At 31.3% G+C, this 20,820-nt stretch overlaps 2 protein-coding genes across 2 annotated transcripts in view; both read right to left on the bottom strand.

Annotated features, from left to right (window-relative positions):
- The window catches only part of LOC136986946 (cytochrome P450 3A4-like), a 125,875-nt gene extending 117,698 nt beyond the window's left edge, over nucleotides 1-8,177 (bottom strand). The window contains exons 1-2 of the mRNA XM_067284584.1: nucleotides 8,053-8,177; nucleotides 2,363-2,495 (exon numbers count right to left, since the gene is read on the bottom strand). Of these exons, the coding sequence (XP_067140685.1) occupies nucleotides 2,363-2,421 (59 nt within the window). The 5' untranslated portion in view covers nucleotides 2,422-2,495; nucleotides 8,053-8,177. The remainder of the gene's footprint in view (nucleotides 1-2,362; nucleotides 2,496-8,052) is intronic.
- LOC136986945 (cytochrome P450 3A41-like) overlaps nucleotides 1-20,820 on the bottom strand; it is a 78,056-nt gene that overhangs the window by 45,508 nt on the left and 11,728 nt on the right. Inside the window, exons 5-13 of the mRNA XM_067284582.1 lie at nucleotides 15,930-16,026; nucleotides 15,732-15,860; nucleotides 15,369-15,600; nucleotides 15,170-15,309; nucleotides 14,969-15,087; nucleotides 14,764-14,872; nucleotides 12,767-12,855; nucleotides 12,536-12,676; nucleotides 12,299-12,458 (exon numbers count right to left, since the gene is read on the bottom strand). Coding sequence (XP_067140683.1) covers nucleotides 12,299-12,458; nucleotides 12,536-12,676; nucleotides 12,767-12,855; nucleotides 14,764-14,872; nucleotides 14,969-15,087; nucleotides 15,170-15,309; nucleotides 15,369-15,600; nucleotides 15,732-15,860; nucleotides 15,930-16,026 — 1,216 coding nt within the window. The remainder of the gene's footprint in view (nucleotides 1-12,298; nucleotides 12,459-12,535; nucleotides 12,677-12,766; nucleotides 12,856-14,763; nucleotides 14,873-14,968; nucleotides 15,088-15,169; nucleotides 15,310-15,368; nucleotides 15,601-15,731; nucleotides 15,861-15,929; nucleotides 16,027-20,820) is intronic.

Raw genomic sequence — 20,820 nt, 5'->3', positions numbered from 1 at the left:
TATTTCTTCATATTTCTTGGTGTTAGCTTTCGGTCACGTGATCAATTTGCCGGCATAATTCTTACAGTGATCTTTGTCATATCTAATTTGCGTATTAGTGATAGTACATTATTAATCTTTATTAAACAGATCTAGACATTTTATATTACTTAAATTTGACTGGATTAGTAAAATAATTATATAAAATTTTTAGTGTTTTGCTTTTAGAAAAGCTTCAAAGCCACGTGACATAACAGTCATCCGATGTTTCGCGGGAGATTTTGCGCAATGATCTTTTTTATATCTAATTTGCATAATTATAATGGAAAATTATTAATCTTTATTAAACAGATTTAGTTATTGTGTATTAATTAAATTCATCGGTTTTTGTGGAAGAATTCTTTAAAACTTTTAGCGTTTATTTAGAAACTTTTTGTCACCTGATGACATTGAACAAGAGCATTTTCGTTTTGTCTATTGTATATGATCAGTTCGTGCCAGATTTCGTGGAGTGTGGTTTAGTGTTTGTATTTTCTCATTATCTTTTGAAGTTCACTGCGATAAATTTTTATTACGTGGATTGATAGATTTTGCGTTGATTGTAATGGATATTCTAAGGCGTAAAGTTTACTGTGAATTAGTTCTAAATTCAGAAAGAAAAGTTGAAAATAATTTATTTTTCGACAATTTACGAGAACTGATCTTTGGATATAATACTTGGATATAAGTGGAAGTATGTATTATTGGATTACTAATTTATTTGTGCATATAATTATGTAGTTCTAATTTCGAAACATTTGTTTTTTAGTATTTATAAGCGTGTTATTTAGACATGTGTACCAATTTAGTGCTAAAACCTAGAACTACATCAAAGACCGATTAGAGGTTTTTAGAAAAACTTATCCTTTAACAATTTGATTTGATTATTATGATTAGTGTTCATGTGTATTGTTGTACTGTAAATTACTTCGTTTTACTATGTTAGAGAAAGTAGGTCGCACATTGGATTGAGGACTGTTCACTTTTCAGAGTGAAGCGGACCCTCTCAGTGAAGTGTGTTTTAGGGAAGTTATGCATTTTTTTTCTGATGCATGCCAATGATGAATATTGATTTCAAAATTAAATATTGGTCAATGACGATCTCATATGTAATAAATCTGAAGATGAATATAAAAATATTTCTACATTTTTTTCATTGTTTTGTTGTTTCTTAAAGTTTAATTTATTCAAATTTATTATACGTAAAGTAAGTTTATTTACCAAATGCTAATATTTTAACCGCTTTAATATTTCGGTGTAAATTTGAACAACGAATTTTAAAATTTTAAATAAAAGATATACTGAAATTTTCTTTTATTTACAATGATTACGTCACTTCTACAGAAAGTAGAACACGAGACGACCTTCACCCACATTTCAGTCTGGGGGGAAAGCTCGCCAGGCGTTGTAGTTGTAAACGTGACAACCTTTACGTCATCTATTGTTGTGGATGAAATTCGTTAACTGTCAATTACATTTTCTTGAATTTGATTCGCAGGTTGGAAAAAATCGTCATGACTTAAATGCCTAAAACTTTAAAAAATTATATAAAATTGAAAATAAATTCAAAAGTTTTGAAAAAATCGTATCGCATGGAAAATCAAAAAAGAATTTAATATAAATTTGAAAAAAAAATTTTTAGCAAAAAACTACCGTGAAAAAAATTCATATATAAAAAAATTATGTGACAATAAAGAACGATTTTTTCTTTACTAGACGTAACTAATTAAATTTTTTTTTCCTAAACGGAAACGAGAAAAACGCGTGGGAAAATTCTTAAAAAATTTTCCACGGTTTATCTCCACAACTAACTGGTAGCACGGCGTTCGACTGTTCCACTGTTAAGAGGTTAATTTAGACTTGAAAATTTGTCCACTTGTCGTATAATAAATATATGTTTATTTATTATCTCTTTACTCAATTATTTAACTCTCAAAAATATTCAAAAAACTTAAAATGCAAAATATAAATTACTAAAGTGAAGAGAACCCGGAAAACTCCACGTGGCCAGCCCGTTGGCCAGGCGTGAACTCACGACCAGTGTTTGGTGGTTTTAATTCTAGCACTGACTAGAATTAAATTAATTCTAGCAATTCAATCATTAAAATGTTTTGTGATCTTTAAGATAGGATCGAATTACGAATGTTAAAACTAAAATTCCCAAACTAAATTATAATTATTTAATTGTTTAATTTCAAAAATTAATGTAACCATATTTAATAAAATAAATAATTAGCTACTTTTTGGAGAAATCAATATAATAAAACTTAATTGACTTAACAAATCTTTTATTTTTAATTGTGTAAGAGAGGAAAAATTCGGTAAATAAATAAAGAATACTCACCTTATCCAAAATGAAAGAAGACACACGAAAACGGCCAATAAAAATAATATTGACGACATCTTAAATCCTTCAAGAATTTATGTAATCGATGTCAATCTTCACTTTCTATTCGATCAAGATCGAACCGATGAACCTAAACGAACGAGAATGATACGTATTTTAATGTTTAAAGTTCATCGTACGAATAATTACTTGATTAAAAATGTTAAATACATTTATTTAATAACTTATAAAAACATATGAAATTATATTTTATATTAACGTTATTGTTGTATATTCTAAAATACTGCAATAAAATGACACTGAGATATATTGAAATTTATTACAACAGAATATCCTGGATACGTTTCATTTTACTACTTATATATTTACATTAGGGCTTAGAGGACTTAGGGCCGTCAAAATCGAGATCCGAAAGTTTTAGGTAGGGATCCTGCCAACAGGTGTATATTATCGAAGACACCTTCGATTTATAATCTATAAAAGACAGAAAAGTAAGGCGAGAGGGTAAGTGTCACTCCGAAGTCCAGAAACGCCTCTCAGGAGGATGAATATAAAATCAATAAAACCAACTTAAGAATAAAAAAAAAATATTACAAAAAGTATACTTAACACTAAAATTAAGTTTAAAGTCAATATCAAATACAAAGTCTGTTTATAACAATATACCGGTATCTGGATAGATAAAGTCTATCCTCGGAAGTTAGCCTATTTCTATACTATTAAACCTCAGGGTACATACTGGAGGATATCAGAACTTTACTACTCACAACATATGAGGAAAAGTAGACAACTCCTCGAATGAAGAGAAGACCTTCTGTCTTCTGTCTTCGGAGAATAAGATACAAAGGAAGAAAAAGAAAACTTTTTTCCTTCTCTTCGTTTCTTTTTCTTTCTTTTGTACTTTATTCTTTTTCTTCCTCATATCTCTCTTTTCTCTGTTCTATTTCTTCCAGATTTGACACGCTGCTCTCTACTGTTTTGTAGGCTCTTTTTTCTAAGAGTTGTCTCTTTCTCTGTTCACTCTCTTCCTGTTTCTGTTTTCTCTTCTTCTCTCTTTCTCTGTGTTTTTCGTCATTACCTTTTGTTTTATTCTTTTTTCTAACCAATCATAATTTTATTCCGGGGCAAGTTGAGATAATGAGAGATAAGCTTAATTGGCTATTTTTAGTCCCCCTTTCTTGTCTAATATGAATTATATGTGTCCTCGTCATATGGCTAAAGTAACAACTTTACTTAAACTATTGAAAAAGGGGGAAACGACAATCATCCTCTTCGTCTTTTCCTCTGAATGTTGTGAGATTAATAATAATTAATTAATAATTTTTTATTCTGATTCGTTTCTCTTAATTATTTTTAATATTCGTTGCTAAAAATTTAGAAGGGAGGATCTCTAAAATCGGAAAATAGGCGAAATTCCTTAAAACGTTGCTCGATAACATACACAATCCCGGTATCGCATTCATACACCTTGTCCGCTAGATAACAATTGTTTGATGAACAACCAGACGAAACAAAAAATATATATATCAAATACATATATAATTTAAAGCACAATAAAATTTCTAATTAATAATCAGTCAAATTTTGATATTATCGCTTTTTGCATTTCTCGATATTATAACGTTTCATGATTTCAAAAACATTAAGAAATAACGGGTAAACGTTCTGTGTTTAGTGGAAATTAAAATGATATACAAATAACGACAATCGTTTCTGGCAAAACGTACTGTAGAATCCCAATAGTTCAAAGGGGATGGTCTGAAATTACTTCTAATTATAAATAATTTGTAATATACACAAAAACAGGGAAAAATTAGGAAATACGAAAGAAAAAAAACAACAATATGTATAGTCAAATCCATGCAATAAATTGGAGTAATTTAATAAATTAAAAAAATCGCTAAAAGTTGCCAAATCTACCTACAGATTTGACAATTTATAGAAAATAATGTCTTTTAGCTGATTCGACTGAATTTGAAACGTATTTATATATTTTTTTTTATTTTTATGTATAGCAGATATTTGTTATAACACGGAACGATGCGGAAAACTTATTCCGTGTTAATACTGTTGATACTGCTTTTACAGCCTACTTTTGTTTTGGACTGTATTTTGCTTTATATTTCAGGACTCCATGGGCCAAATTGAAAGTAAAGAAGAATAATTTCATAGTTTCACGTTTTTACATTTTGGAAAGCTAATTGGTTTTTACAGAATATTCATTTTGTTTACTAATCGTTTAAATTCAATTATAAATCGATTTACCGGCACTTTTCGGATCCGGGCCCTAGATAATTGTAATTGTTTAGTTTGCCTAGGCCTAACTCTTCCCCTGTTTTTAGGAAAACATTCGAACACACCTTAATTATTTTTATAATAGTATAGAAAAATCACCCGATTGAAAAACGCGTTGCCAAATGGTCAAGTGGCTTGAAATATCACCAGATCTGGCAACAATGCTCTCTCGTTGCCCATACATCTCTAAAAACGCGTTCATATACGATTTTTTTAATACAAACATGATAAGCGAAACTCGCTCTGTGATCGGGTAACTGTCACAACTGAATTACTTAAAATAAGATTGAATGCCGGTTCACACGAGTGATAGCTCGATGAGAGAACTCGGCGTCGGTAAATACATGGAAGAAAATGGAACAATGCTATACGAGAAGAGTTACTGCAGTGGTGACGTTGCGTCCGACCGGCGTCCAGACAACCTACGCAAAGTTCCAGCCAGATGCCCATCAAAATCACTGTTTCTATATCGAGCACGTTAAATAGTAAAAACGTGCACAAGAGCGTCCAGGCCACAGCTGGTTACGGTCATGGCCGATAAAATTAATATCGATATTGAACTTTTCATCAATTACCACTCGTGTGTATTGGCTAGGTGCTTTCCGCGTAAAAATATCGCTCGTGTGCACCGACATTTATGCGGTAAACATATTCTGTTATGATGTTTGGATCCGTACTTTTTAACGAAAATCTAATAATTAGAATAAAGATATTTATAATAAATAAAGATTATTAGATTCTTTCGTACTTCTAACCCTTCTATTATATTATATTATAGTATTTGATTTATATAACTACGAATGTTATCTTACATAAGGATTTAAAACACTAAGTTCCTAATGTCACGCATTTAAAAAATTCTTTAAATTGTGTACAATACAGAAATTTTTAAAATGTATTAGATTGGTCACTCGGTGTGATAAACCCTTACTGGTTTATCACTCCGAGTTTATCACACACGTAAGGGTTTATCACACCGAGTTTATCACACACGTAAGGGTTTATCACACCGGGTTTATCACGCCTTCAGAGTTATATAAACAAAAAATAAAGAAAAAAAATAACTTATCTAAACAATGTAATATCAAATTTTAGTTAAATAGTTAATCTGACTAAATAAGAAAATTACAATTATCTAAATATTATAATATAAAATCTACTGTATAAGCATTTAAGATATCCTTGAATAATTAATTTCTTATACCCTTGATTTACATTTATCACTTGTTTATTTGCAGCATTGAATTAATTTAGACTTTGAATTTTGGCTGCAGAAACTAATAGTTGATAAATAATAATCTTATCTTTATTCGTAGATAACATTATATATAATATCCTTAATTATTAACATCAAATTAAACGTAGTAACAATACAATAATTTACTATTAATTTAGATGATTTATTTAAATTATAGAAAAATTCATTAATGATGTCTCCTAGAAATACAAAACGGTCCGAAACGGAAAGAAACAGATTATTAAATATCAAAAATCTAATGAAATGAAAGATGCAATAACAATTAACAATATGGATTTGAAAATACCTGTTGATAAAAGTAAAATTATATGCAAATGATATAAAAGACGCCATTTTCGAATTGATATGACTGTAAGCAAAAAATCTTAGGAATTAAATTTATTTTGAAATTACTGTATAGGACTTATTTAGCAATGATTTATTTTATTACAGAAACTAGCTGTTACCCGCGACTTCGCCGGCGCGGATTTTACAAGCAAACACCATTTATATTCAGTATTTCAACAACCGTAGTAATTGTTGTATAATACCTACCGCTGAGAATGATGAGAATTGCCGAGAATCAAACGAACTGTTTTCGATTTCATCAATTTTCTAGAACGTTTACAATCGTTCTGAATCGGTTTGAATAAACGGTTTCAATCTTCATAATTGCAAAAACTTTTAAGAATAGCCGAAGCACATCAACAGCATTACTTTTGTTTTTATAGTATAGCTTCATTCAGAAATTATATTCAAGCAATATGAGGGATATCATGATTTCACTGTCAAAATATGTCAGGAAATGTCTCTTATCTCAATTAATACTTACCAATCACTTATAAAAGTTGTATATAAAGAAGTATGTACTGTGGAAAAGTGTTAGACTTTCTCTGATCGCAACTTCCTTCTAACGTCTCCTAATGAAAATATTTTATACATATTCCAAGGAATATTATTACTTCAGTCGAATATAGACATCTATGTTATTTCATCTGCAGAGGAGTTTAAATGTGAGTCTTTTAATTACGAACATACTATATGTACTGTTCAGTACATATTCTTATGAATATATATATATATTTTCTGTCATAATATAAAGAAATCAATATTCGTTTTATAATATTTAATACGAGTAAGTTTTCTAACTACAGTCCTGTTGCTTTTTATTTCAAATCAATAGTGTTTAACTCAAGGCCGTACACCTATGTTCATGGATAATTGAGAAATTTGAACCCCGTTCGGGAAAAAATGAAGAATTAAAAACAATACAAAAACGCTTATAACCTATATTATAAAAATTCATAAATTGTTTTACAACAAAATAATCTGTTAAATGCCTACATTTATAAAAATCCTATTAAAAATTTATTGCTTGTGACTAGACGATGTCTTTGATATGCTCCATCGCATTGAAAATATTTTGTGTCTCGTAGCTTGTTGAAAATTCTTTTAAAAATTAAAAAAAACAAAAACAAAACAACAGCACGCTCTGCATATGAGTTGTGTCAAAATGAGAATAAAATTCGACTTATTGATTGTCAATTATATAATGAAAGACAGCTTATCAGAGATAATTGTATGTCCTCACTGTCTTAAGTTAGTAATATTAGATTAATAGGCTATATACAAGAACACATTCGTTAATTTATTTACAATATCATTGACACAAATAATAAATATCTATCTCTGAACAATCTCAACTAAAGCAAATTGTATAGAATGAGAAACAACCACAGAACAGGAAGACCTCGAATACTAGTACGTACGCAATCGAAAGGAATTGACATCATTCTAAAATAGTATGTATTGTAAATGTGTACTTTACTGTACGTAACCAGATAAAATCATTACAATGAAATCTGTGAGAATAAAACATATTGTAATACACCAGAATTTGTAAAATCGGAGGCTTTAACTCATAAAAACATTTATACAAAAATATCGAGTTATCACGCAAGAAAACATTTTCAAGAAAGAATTAATATTAAAAATTCATCTAATTAATATTATGAGAATAGTTTATTCTATACTTAAATTCGATATTCAAATACATCTAATATTATACGTAACAATCTTTGATCGATTTATTTTCATTTTCTGTTCTTTCTCTCTCGATAATAGTAAAATCTACAGTATTATAACAAATACATACCTTTAGTCTGTACAAGTAAATTGACGTTTGATTCATAAAATAAACGAAAAATAATCTGAGACGCAATAATAAAGACTTCTGATAAACATTGACATATTATAAAATAATTTCAATAAACAGATATATACAAGGCCATTCGGAAAGATTAGGCATGATAATTACGCCTATTATTATAATTATGTTTATTCAGAAGATAACTAAAATTTTATTGTTTGCCATTGGTCATTTCTTATTTTAATGTACGTTATACACTTTAGAAAATAAATAAATAAACAAAGTACAAGTGCTGTCTATCTATCTGTTGTATTAAATTAAAAGAAGAGTCTTATTCTAATTTAGGCAGCAAGCCGCCGTGGTACAGTTCGTATAAACTGACACTAGCCCACTACAATATGCATTTTGTAACATTTACTTTGAAAATAATTGATCTTAACTTGGGTCACAGATTGTTTCTACACTATGTGTTCCATATTTGGCTAATCTCACCTGAATTTGTTTCTGGGTTTCTTGTAATATATTGTGTTACATTATATAATATATATTGTTGCAAGAGTAACGAACGATCAAGACAATATAAATAAAGCATATGTGGAACCGTCTGAACTTCACGAATCAAAATAAAAACGAATATTTTATTTATAACTCTTTCTGCCCCATGAGCCCTAAGAAGACCGCTTTTAGGAAATCCATTATGGGTTCGGCCAGGCCCACAACGAAGGAGGGGGTCAGACATATCCGGATTGACCACAAACTGAAAAATTCCTAGGGCTTTTTCGAGCCGCCCGGATTCGATCCCGGATCGGTAGATCTGTTACCTTGACCACTCAGTCATCCGGCCCTTACCGAACCGAACAGATAAGATAATAAATTTAAAAAAGCCTACCAAGTGGCCTCGAAACAAGGTCTATAAACACAAGTTAGGACACCACTGTTCCATATGGAGCCGCCATATTGGTTCCTTAGTTTCGAAGTCACGGTATAGGTTTTATGTCTTACTTGCAGCAAAAACGTTGACTTCGAGTTCAAGTCAAGAAATATTTTTTATAATTTCAAATAGAATATCTTTTTATTTAGAAGTTACTCTGACATATAATTGAAGGCTTTAACTAAATATGTTTCAAAATAAAAAGCTATGTTAATGGTTCGTATGATACAGTATAAATTTGTTTAGTTTTGAAATAAGAAATTTGGAGATACTTGTTAAAATTAGAATATATTTAATATTTTATATTCACATGCATTTTTTATTACACAAACTACAAACAGGAGCATCAGAGTAAACATTTTGATAAATTACAATTAGATCAAGATAAAAGAAATCCTATATAAAGTAAATCTTCAAAAGTGTTTGCAAGAGATAATAAGAAAGTTCCTAAATGAGGAAAGTTATACATATAAACTAAATTTAATTATTTATATAAAAAATTAAATAAGTATACAGTGGTGCCTCGTATAACGTACGCCTCGAATAACGGACGCTGCGAACAACGGACTTTCGGTTTGGCCGTTACGTGACTCGAGCAACGGACTGATTGCGAACAACGGACTTTCCGGCATAATTGGTGACTGCTCCATGGGTGCGTTCTTTAATAGCGGTCGCTCTGCGTCTCCGCTACTACGGGAGTGCGCTGCTGTTTGTAGGCATTTAGGAATGACGGTGAAAGAAAGAAAGATGGCAGCGCCCGCACTATCGATAGTATTGTGATGGAGGAATCTATAATTCTAAAATATGAGCTTTAAAAGGCAAAAGAAGGGTCCCAATTGTAAAATTTAACCATAAAATGGATTATTTGTTGAAAGAGCATTCAAAATAGCCTCGAAAAATAATTCGTAAAGACACTTACATCACCGCGTGCGCTAGCTCGCGCTTTCACAATTTCTAAATTCTCATTCATAAAACCACATAATGGACCCGAAAACGAAACTATCTGAGCCATGGAGGACGCCATGTTGCTTTCCACCGTAAACTACTGCTACAAGCGGCCGTTTTTGCCGTTCGACGGCGTGCACTCCCACCGAAATTTAGGAACGCATTCCGCGGGAATTTTTAAACGGATATCGCTCGCGCAGAGTTATGCGGAGGAATAAAAGAACGCACCCCATGTTCATTTTTTATGATACAGTACGGTTATTTTATGCTGCGGAACGAATTAGATGTTTTAACATGTATTCCTATGGGAAAATGCGGTTCGTATAACGGACGTTTCACTTAACGGACGTGCACCTGGAACGGATTAAGTACGTTATACGAGGCACCACTGTATTTATAAAATTTTATTAAACAGTAGACAATACAAACAAATAGAATTATTAACTTTAACTTTATTTATTCTGTTGTTTCATAATGAAATGATTATTAAGTAACATAGTCATTCATTTAAAATATGTAATTTATTCCATATTCTTAATTATTATAAAATATTAATTTAAATTACTGAAAGTTTTCATTTCAATTATTTTATTATAAATTTTAAAGTATGTTTTCAATCCACAAACAATATATTATAACATTTATTCTGTTTAATAAGTCACATTATGTTGTTATATTACCAATCAGAAAAAAACACTACTACAGTCTATAAATTGGTGCTGATCCAAGAACCATGCGTTAATGCTGTAATTACAAATACTATCAAACTATTAAAAAACTGAAACTTCTTTGGTTAAAGCTTACAGAATATAGTACAAAAATACTATATTTTATTTGTAAATTGAAAAAGTGAATGATAATAGCCTTTGTAGTACAAAGATAGATTTTATTTTGAAATTCAGTCTGAAACTTATTTAATGAAGATTAACAGATTACAGTACAAAGTTAGATTATATTTATCATATGCAGTTTTAATCCTTTTTATTATTTCTTTAATAAATATTTTGGGGATTATAGTATTGTAGATGGCTAGATTTTATTCATAAACTGTGAAGCAAATACATCGTCAGTGTTTTACAGTTTCGTTTAAGACGAACATTACTGTATACGGAAAAGTTTTATCCATAAATTTAAAATTTACTAAATATTGTAACTAGAAATATAATTTAAAGATGGCATATCGACATTTATTTAAGATATTTACGATATTTACGCATTTATTTTTATGATTAGTAACAATAATTTTCTCTTCTCTGCTCTTTTAACTTCAAATTGTGACTCCTCAAAATGTATCTGAAAGGTTCAGTTATTACAAACACTTCCTAAATTTGTATTTTCAACAATATTTTATTTACTAATCTCAAGCAGCCTCGAATTCTCAGTTGTTTACATTTCGTTCATCTGCAATATTGAAGTCGTTTCGCTCTCATAGTTTTATTAACGAGAATGACAAAATCTTACAATTTGGTGACTAACACCAAACCATTTAAAATATAAATTACAAGAAATCCAGTTAATTGAGATCGAAAAAAGAACCAAATTCGCTCTATAACACAGTATATACTACCACAAAGGAACCAATATGGCGATTGCCACAATGCATTACAGTATCGTGTCCAGACTTTGCTTAATCGGATCAATGACACTGCAAGACAAATTCCGCAGTAAAACATTTTTCTCGTGCATTTTTTTTTTTTTTTAAATATAAAAATTGTTTGTATTATAGAATTTATATGGAAGGAATAAGCTTTCTATTTGCGAAAGAATTTTAAAAATCGGGTTCAGTAAATTTCGAGATTATCTCCAGCAAACAAAACATTCTCGCTTTGTATATTAATATAGACATAGATATATATACGGTAAAATTCTGAATAAATACGTAATAAATCATGTTACTAACATCTTAGCTATATTTAAAGACGTAATAATAAAAACACTTGTATAAGCTTTTATATTAAAGTTTATATTGATTTTTCAAATTAGGTTATATTACAAGTTTTTGCAATTGTATAGAAAAAATATTAAATAAATTCGTTGGTTTTAAAACCTAAGAAAAAAATTACACGTAAAACATTTAATATATAGAGTATTCATGTGAAATCAGAATTTAACAGACAATATGAACATCTTCATTGTAAAATTCAGATATAATATTTTAAAAATATTTTAAAAATTCATTTATAAAATATTTTACGAAGATATTTCGGCTGTCTTTACAATAATTCCATTTTTTGGACGGGGTACAAAAATCGAAAACTCTTCTTCAATTTCCTAAAACAAATTATTAATTTGTATAGTTTAAGATAAAATGACATTTCTGTCTTGTATTAAATACATTATTTAAACAGAAATCTTTTTAAAGTAAGGTTTTATTACCGAACTTCCACAAGGTTCTAATTTATAGCTCCTTACGAGACTAGCCAAAGTTAATTTCATAACTGTTTGAGCCATTCTCATTCCTATACAACTTCTTGGACCAAATCCGAAAGGTTGGTATATCGATGGATCTATTAGTCCTGCATTCTTAGACGAAAATCTGTAAGTCATCAAACAAGAAACTCGAAACAAAAGAAAAAATTTTTTATTATAAATCAAAATGTCATTATGTCAAACCTATCAGGGTTGAAATTTTCCGGTTCTTTCCAATATTTGCAGTCTTTAAGCAAGTTCGGTACTGGAATCATAACTGTAACTCCTTTTGGAATAGTTATATTCTTATAATGGAAATCTTCCGAACATATTCTATTGACTGTACTATTTATAAATAAATTTTTAATCAGTTAAAATAATTTGGACAAATATTTTGTTTAAAAATAAAATATAGTTCTAGATGATAATATTTACATTGGTGAAAGAGGACGAAGACGTAACGTTTCTGATATTATTTGATCCAAATACTTCAATTTTGATAAATCAGCATATTCAATCTCATGCTGTAAAATTATTATTTAATATAATAGATCTATCACTTTTTTGACTTCATGAAAATTTGTGTTTACAGCGTATATATTCTATAACATAAATCTTTGGAGTTAATAAGAAAATATTTTATATAATTTTAATATTAAATATTATAATATAAAAATATTAAAAGATACACAGTACTAGTACAGTATTATATATTCTTACAAAATTTATGAATTTTATGTTTAAAATTTACTACAGATTTTATAAGTAAAATGCAATCTAAAAATATTGGTAATAAAATTGATTTAATATTAGTGCAGGAAATTATGAAAACAATAAGATTTATAGAGTGTAAAGGATTAAAAATGACGAAACATTAAAATTAATATAACAATTTTGCTATAAAAATAAAATTTACTTAAATTCTTTCTGATATTGTGTGATATGTGCATGTATTTTCTATTTATAGGGTGATGTCCCTACTCTTCAGTACATGATTGACCTACAGATGCAATTATAAAATATTCGATCAAAAATATTTTAAAATTAATAAAGCTTAATCTAAAACTTAGGCTTAATGTTACAAGAGCAGATATTTACAGATATTATAAATGTATAAAAAGAAATCTGATTCAAATGTTTTAAAACTTATTTTGTTCGCCTCTGAATCAAGAATACATACAATTTAGTTACATTTAATAAAAACATTTTCAGTTGTTATAGGCAAACTTCACTAGAAAGACGAAACAGTTCGTGAGAACAAGCACGAGAACACAAATAGAAATCGGAACTTCCTCTCTCCAAACAAATATATAATCGTTTATCGAAAATCTCCAACAACAGATTATAAATACATAGAAGACTTAGAAAACAATGCATATAAAACGTACTGTGGGTACTTATTGGAGTGATGTATGTCTTGGATAACATTTTAGGAACAAAATTTAAATTAAAAACAAATTCGTCTTAAACAACAAATCTATAATTATATTATATAATTTTAGATTTATTCATAAATTATTCATTATATAATATAATGAATAATTTAATAGCAATCAATTATTTCATTTCTTATTATAATCAAAAATGTATATAATTTTGTGCATCAATACGCTGTATTACAATTCTTATCGTTGTCAAACCTTTCAACATCTGTATACACTTTAAATGCTGAGTGACTGTCAGTCATAAACCTCCTTTGCAATTAGACCATAACGTCATAAAATTGTTTTGTTTACCTCATTGCTACCATTTCCCCTCATTTCAGTAAATTGTGGCTGCATTGATAGTCCCAGTTTAAGTATTCTTGAACGTATTCGAAATTACAGTAACCGATGTTACATCGGTTACTGTAATTTCGAATACGTTCAGCATCTCATTTGACTGTTATTTCGTTTTATATTGTACTGAATGAACTAAAATAACATTTCCAGATTTTCTTTAGTTAAAAAGTTGCTGACAACAACTGTAAGTATTTTATTTTCTGCATAGTAAACGTTAGAAACGTTAAACCCGACTTGAATAAAGTTGGTTGTTTGATGTATTGGAGATAGGATGTTTTCAAATACGAGCGGAAGTAAATCTTTTTCTAAATAATATGTACGTTGGCTATTCACTAAACAATACCAAATAAGTGTTTCAGTAAACAAACTAACCTGTTATTCTATACTTCTCTTAATACAGAATACCAAAAGCGCAGTTAGTTTCATTTTTGAAGATATTTTGGAACTAAGTTCGTTAATTATGTTTGATTGTAATAGGGATATTTATGTAGTAAACCTAGTAAACTAACGACTGATTTTTATTTTTCATACTCTCAAGATATGATATTGTATATTTTTTCTGCTAATTCTCGATATATTTATACATAATTTTGAATATTCATAAATGTAATAATTATAATGAAAGTATTTAAATAAATAATACCCGATTACATCGTTTTCAATGTTTTCGTTAACCTCCTGGCGGACTCTTTCTTGCTTTTCAGGATGTTTAACCAAATAATGAGTGCACCAAGCTAACATAGTACTCGTAGTGTCATATCTAGAAAACAATAAAAATGAAACCCATTCTACAGTTTAATATTAAATAATTTATATAAAGTGTATTAAAGACTATTAATGAAAAATTTATAATAACCCAGTTATCATAAACAGAATAGAATTCGCAACAATACTATCTGTTGAAAGCTTCTTTATGATGCCATCAGTTTCATCTGTGGCATCAATCATGATTTGCAAAAGATCTGGAGGATGATACTGCATAAGTTAGAAAACAGTTTCTACTATCAAAATTGGTTTTATTATTCTTGTAAACTTTATATAAAAAATGAAAACTTACATCAGATATTTTTCGAGAAAACACAATTTGTTCACATGTTTCGAAAGCCAATTTAGCAGATGGATAATTAATTACATATTTCATTCTATCTACAATCTTCCTCAAAAATGTAGGAATTGGCTCAATTTCGGGAAAACAAACTAAAAAATTTATATCAATTATTTTTGAGAAACTATTAAAATATTTAAGATTTACATACTTGATAGTATGGACAATAAATCTGCGGAATCAACATCCAATAAACTGTAGATGGATTGAATAAATATACTTGTCTCTTTATTTTGTACGTTTGTCTGAATTCCAAAAGCTGCTCTACAAATTATATCAAAAGTCAAATTTTTATAAAAGTCTGCGATATCAAATGGTGATTTTCCTTGTTTTTCAACCTTCCTCAAAAATATTTTTATTGGATTAGACATAAGAGGGCTCATCTGTAAGTATACAAAGTGACCATACAGTTCTGCAATAACAAAATGATAATTTTATACTTATAATGCTAAACTTGCATAAACGAAATGAATTTTTTAATTCAAAGTACATAGAATTTTATTAAAGTATATACCATTTTTAGTTTAGCTGTGCTAAAACTTGTTCTCACTATACTTCTGGTATTTTTCCAATCTTCATCATGTTGAACCGTGAGTGCTTTGAACATAAGATTATGTGGAATTCCTCCATCTGGAAGTAACAACTGAAATAATACACAACAAAATATCAATATGGTAAACAAGTCTTCGTATTAATAATAATAAGAAATTACATCTCTATTCATGAAATTTTTGAAGTCTTTTATTTGAATTTGTTTTATTAATTCCAAATCACTACAGACAATCCAAGGTTTGCCTCCGAAGAAGAAACTGAAAGTAATAAAATAATATTTATATTTTGTTATTATTTAGACTAATTAATTAATTTCAAAGAAACTAATAAACAATTGGAGTTACTTGAATATACAGAAACATGAAATGAAAACATATCTTTGTGTTAAAAATATTAACGCAAATCTCAAAGAAAATTTCTTGTCGTTGTATGCAAAATAAAGTTTAAATGATAAAGAAGTGATTACGGTTTTATAGTAAAAGGCTCCATGTCAAAACAATTGAAGAAAACCCGTAACAAATTAATAAAGACGGATTCACATTAGGGTCGTCCGGTCCGGTTCGTCCTCATCGGCGGTTAACGTAACAACGAACAAACAAACGTCACAATGACGTTTAGCTAGCCAAACTTTTTGATAGAACGACGGCCGTCTTTAATAAATCCAATAGTTGAAGATGTATATAAAATGTCTAAAGTTACAACCAATAAGGGACGTTATTTTATGTTTGCGTAGTTTGGCACATGGAACGAAACGAAAATAGGAATCTTAACACAATAGAAAGTAAAGAATTTAATGTATTGAAAAGGTAAAAAATTGTGTGACAGGTTAGCATAGATTTTGCCATTCGATGATAAACTATACACATATGCTACAGCCTTCCTTTTAGGCTTCATGTCGCCAAAGGTAAAGGACTGTCGATATGTGTATGTTTTTAGTCTGGAGCGCAAAATAAATGGTGGTCCCTCTTGGGCAGACTTGTCTTCAATTTGATTAATAATAATCTCGCCATCGGTCGGAAAAATCGACAAAAAGAAATTTTAAAATACCGACGCCGGGGTGCAGCTTTAAAATTTGCATTTTCCAGCGCTTGTTCCAGCAGATAAAAAAGCGGAAACACCCACTGGCTGGATGGTTGAAGAGTAAGACGTCTGTGTGTCACCGACTCCTAGTTTTAACTGGATGTTTGTGTTTTTTAAAGGACTTTTTTACCTTTGGCGACATGAAGCCTAAAAAGGAAGGCCTGTCGCCATATGTGTATGTTTTGTAGACGACGGCCGTCTTTAATAAATCCAATAGTTGAAGATGTATATAAAATGTCTAAAGTTACAACCAATAAGGGACGTTATTTTATGTTTGCGTAGTTTGGCACATGGAACGAAACGAAAATAGGAATCTTAACACAATAGAAAGTAAAGAATTTAATGTATTGAAAAGGTAAAAAATTGTGTGACAGGTTAGCATAGATTTATGCCATTCGATGATTAAACTATTTAATTTGTACAGTTCATTTTGCTATCCGTCCTTCGAATCGGATTGTAACCAGTGACTTAACGACTAATTCGGTCCTAATGTGAATTAGGACCATTAAAGTGTCGGCTCATCGCTTTGGAAACCTGGTAATGAATTCGGACGAATCCATAAGCCTGAGGAATTTTTCGAGGATGTTCTGCAGAGCTATCGTGAACTTGTATAAGGCCAGGGGTTGAGTGAGTCCATTACCATTTTTGTTTCGAAAATGAAATACTATACTGTATCGTACGTAGAATAGAACGTCTCTATCAGTGAAAAGTAGCGAAATATGTTAGTGTTTTGTCTTTTTATTATATATATTTTTATTATAAGTGAATATGTGAGCGATAATTTTTGACTCTCATGAGGACTTATCAGACAATACTTATGCAACACGATGCTTGAAAAGGGGGGGTGAAAGCTCGAGACTACTCAGTGGTATCGCTCGAGTGTGAGATTTCAAGAAGAAAGAGGTTTAGGAGAAGGGGTGAAGGGGGAATGGAAAGAGAGATATGATAGTTGGTGAAAGGGTAGAATTTTGAGCGCCTGCATCGCATTTATTGACATAAAAAGAGATTGATACAAATTACAGAATTTACAGAATACAGTGTAAACAAGAATATGTTTACAAGTTGATGGCGCGATAATAAAACATCGATTGATAGAAGTACAATTTAAATATAAAATGACAATTTCACAATTAATTAAAAGCAGTTAGCGTACTGTACATGTACGCGAGAAGGTTGAAAGTCCTGTTGGAGGATCTGCTTCATTAGTTTCGTTGAGTGTTGTTTCTGGGATAGTTTGTCAGTTGTAGCTTTTCCACGAAGGTCTTGAAGCTTGTGAAAGTTTTCTTGTTTTGGAGAAAGGCCTCAAGTAAGCAGGGCAAATTGTGACCCTCTGCCTGGAGCCTGTCCCTGAGAGGGGGTCAGTGGGCCCTGTGATTCGCACTTGTGAAGATCACGTGGTAAGGGTCCTCATCTTCCTCAATCCCACAATTGCAGGTGCTGCTTCCTTTCTTTAGAAAACGGTGGAGATATGCCTGAAGTTACCGTGCGCTGTCAAAAGTTGAGTGATGGCATGATTTGTATAGAAGAAGTTTAGAGTCATCCTTTGGCTGATGTTGGTCAGAAATTGGTGAGTTAGATGCCCGGTGGTACTGGCATCCCAGTCCCTTTGCCAATTTTCCATAATGAATGTGTTTAGCTTGCTTTTGATGACAGAGAGGAGGATGGCAGTGTAGCTGCAATTACTTGTGATGGTATGAGCTTTTTTGGCAAGAGCATCAGCCTTCTTGTTTCCGTATATCCCAGTGTGTCCCCTTACCCAGTACAGGTTGATTGAAACCACCTGACTAATCTCTTCTATGATCTAGAGGCAGTTGTTAATAATAGGGAGCCGGCGATTACCGTTGTTCAATTGGTGGAGAGCTGTGCGACTGTCGCTTAAGATGTTGATGGTGGTTCGATTGAATTGCTGTATGTTGGTTTTGATATACTTTAGACTGTGCAGGATGGCTAACGATTCAGCATGATTGATGGTACAGTGATTATTGAGAGAGGCTACTGATTGCCAGTAGTGCCTTTTGTTGGGATCGTCAAGATAGACAGCGGCACCCACTGTATTATCGGTTTTGGAATCGTCAGTATAGAAGTTGACTCCCTTAGTTGGGAGGGGTGGTTGAAGTAGATGTTGCAGCTCTTGATGGCAGCTGGATGGGTTGTGTCGGTTTCAACATTTTGGTCGATCCCATAGTCTTTGGTCCTTGACGATAAAGTGGATGGCATCCGGAAGCTTAAGTTCATTGATTGCCTTATTAAGCAATGTGTAGTTGTTACCGGGAGTGGTGAGCTTAATGTGGAGGTTATTAATGTACCTGCTCAGGATGACATGCTGAATAAGGGAGGGAGTTCGTTGGTGCTGTCCGATATGCTCTGGTAGCTGCAATAGCCGCCATACGCTGGGCCCAGAGGAATTTGATACGAATTTCCTACCTTAAGGACAGCGTAGCCCCACTCCTCACACCCATATGTCAGGGTGGGCTCAAGGCCCCCTTGTAAGTTAACTTGGCATTCCAATGGTCTAGCCCCATATGTTCCTTGCGATGCTCCTGAAAAAATGGATGACCTTCGTCGCCTTATCGTGCAAGTAATGAATATATGCCTTCGAGGTTAGCCTGGGATCTAGAATCACTCCTAAATATTTTAATTGATCCACGCATTTCATGCGATGCCCATTTAACCTGATAGTGGGTTTTTTCTGAAGAGGGTTTCCTTTCGGAAAGACGATACAGCTACACTTGTTTTGATTGCTAATTAGACGATTTTCTATGCTCTACTTGTTGATTTCTTGTAGGAAGCTATTAGCGTATGTCAGGCGAACCTTTTGGTTATTGTGAGAAAGCAGAACAACTGTGTCGTCTGCGTATCCTTGAATATAGGGGTTGCCATTAGGCGAAGAGCGATCTGTGATGCTAAATATCCCATTGTATAAAATGTTCCACAGAAGGATGCCAGATTCAGACCCTTGAGGACAGCCCCTAGTGATGAGGGTTTGATGCCAGATTTTCCCAGAGTGTCTATTGCGAGTGCGGTCCTTCCTGTCAGATAACTCCTGAGGAGCTCGTAGATGTTGGAGGGGCAGTTGACGTTTGCCAGCGTGGTGAGGATGACTGGCCACCACGCCAGTCAGAATTTATTTAAGGTCATATTTAATGTTAATTTTATTTAAAAGACATAATAAATTTTCTAAAATTTTAATTAAATAGGATTGATACACATATTATTGATAAATCGTGCAAGTCGTGATCAAATGCCCCTTTAAAGACTATTGAGACTAATAATATTGATGCGACAAGAGAAATAGGCCAAAGAGGATCAAATCGACTGTGTGAAACTCTTACCGTTGTTACAGTAAATACAATAAAGCATTGTGTGATTTCTCCTATTGTGTCAATAGTGTGTGAGAAGACTTCCAGAGATTCAAAATTTAGCGCTCACATATTCAGTTATATGTAAGTTATATTATATTTGTTAATAAAACTAACATTAACTTATATGGATAAGAACCACTATGGTCAATTAGGTTTTCTCCAGGCCCTGGAAAAATCTCCTTTTCGATGGCTTTAGGGCTCCGTTCCTGTTATATCGGTCTTGCTTCATTGTCGGCTGGCGGAACCCCCGATGGACATGATTAAAAAAGGCCCTCTCAGTACCCCAGGAATGAAAGAGTACAAGAATAAACTACTTTATGAAGAGCAAAGACACACTGGAGACGACAAATGAAGTCAAGCAGCAATCGAATGTTACCTGAGAGAAATTCTGCCATTTGTAATTACTGGCTAGTTCGCTGCTTTCCACGATGGTTACAACTGACATTTCCTATTAGCAAGCAATTTAGATAGGCTAACTGGCAACAGGAACATGGAAACCATGATCATGTAATCACTATCATTGTAAGTTTATTCTATTTCAAACAGAATTTATTTAAGGTCATATTTAATGTTAATTTTATTTAAAAGATATAATAAATTTTCTAAAAT

The sequence above is a fragment of the Centruroides vittatus genome, unplaced genomic scaffold, assembly GCF_030686945.1.
Source record: "Centruroides vittatus isolate TY-2023 unplaced genomic scaffold, ASM3068694v2 scaffold_1424, whole genome shotgun sequence".
Taxonomy (NCBI): Eukaryota; Metazoa; Arthropoda; class Arachnida; order Scorpiones; family Buthidae; genus Centruroides; species Centruroides vittatus.
This window is presented reverse-complemented; position numbering and strand designations above follow the sequence as displayed.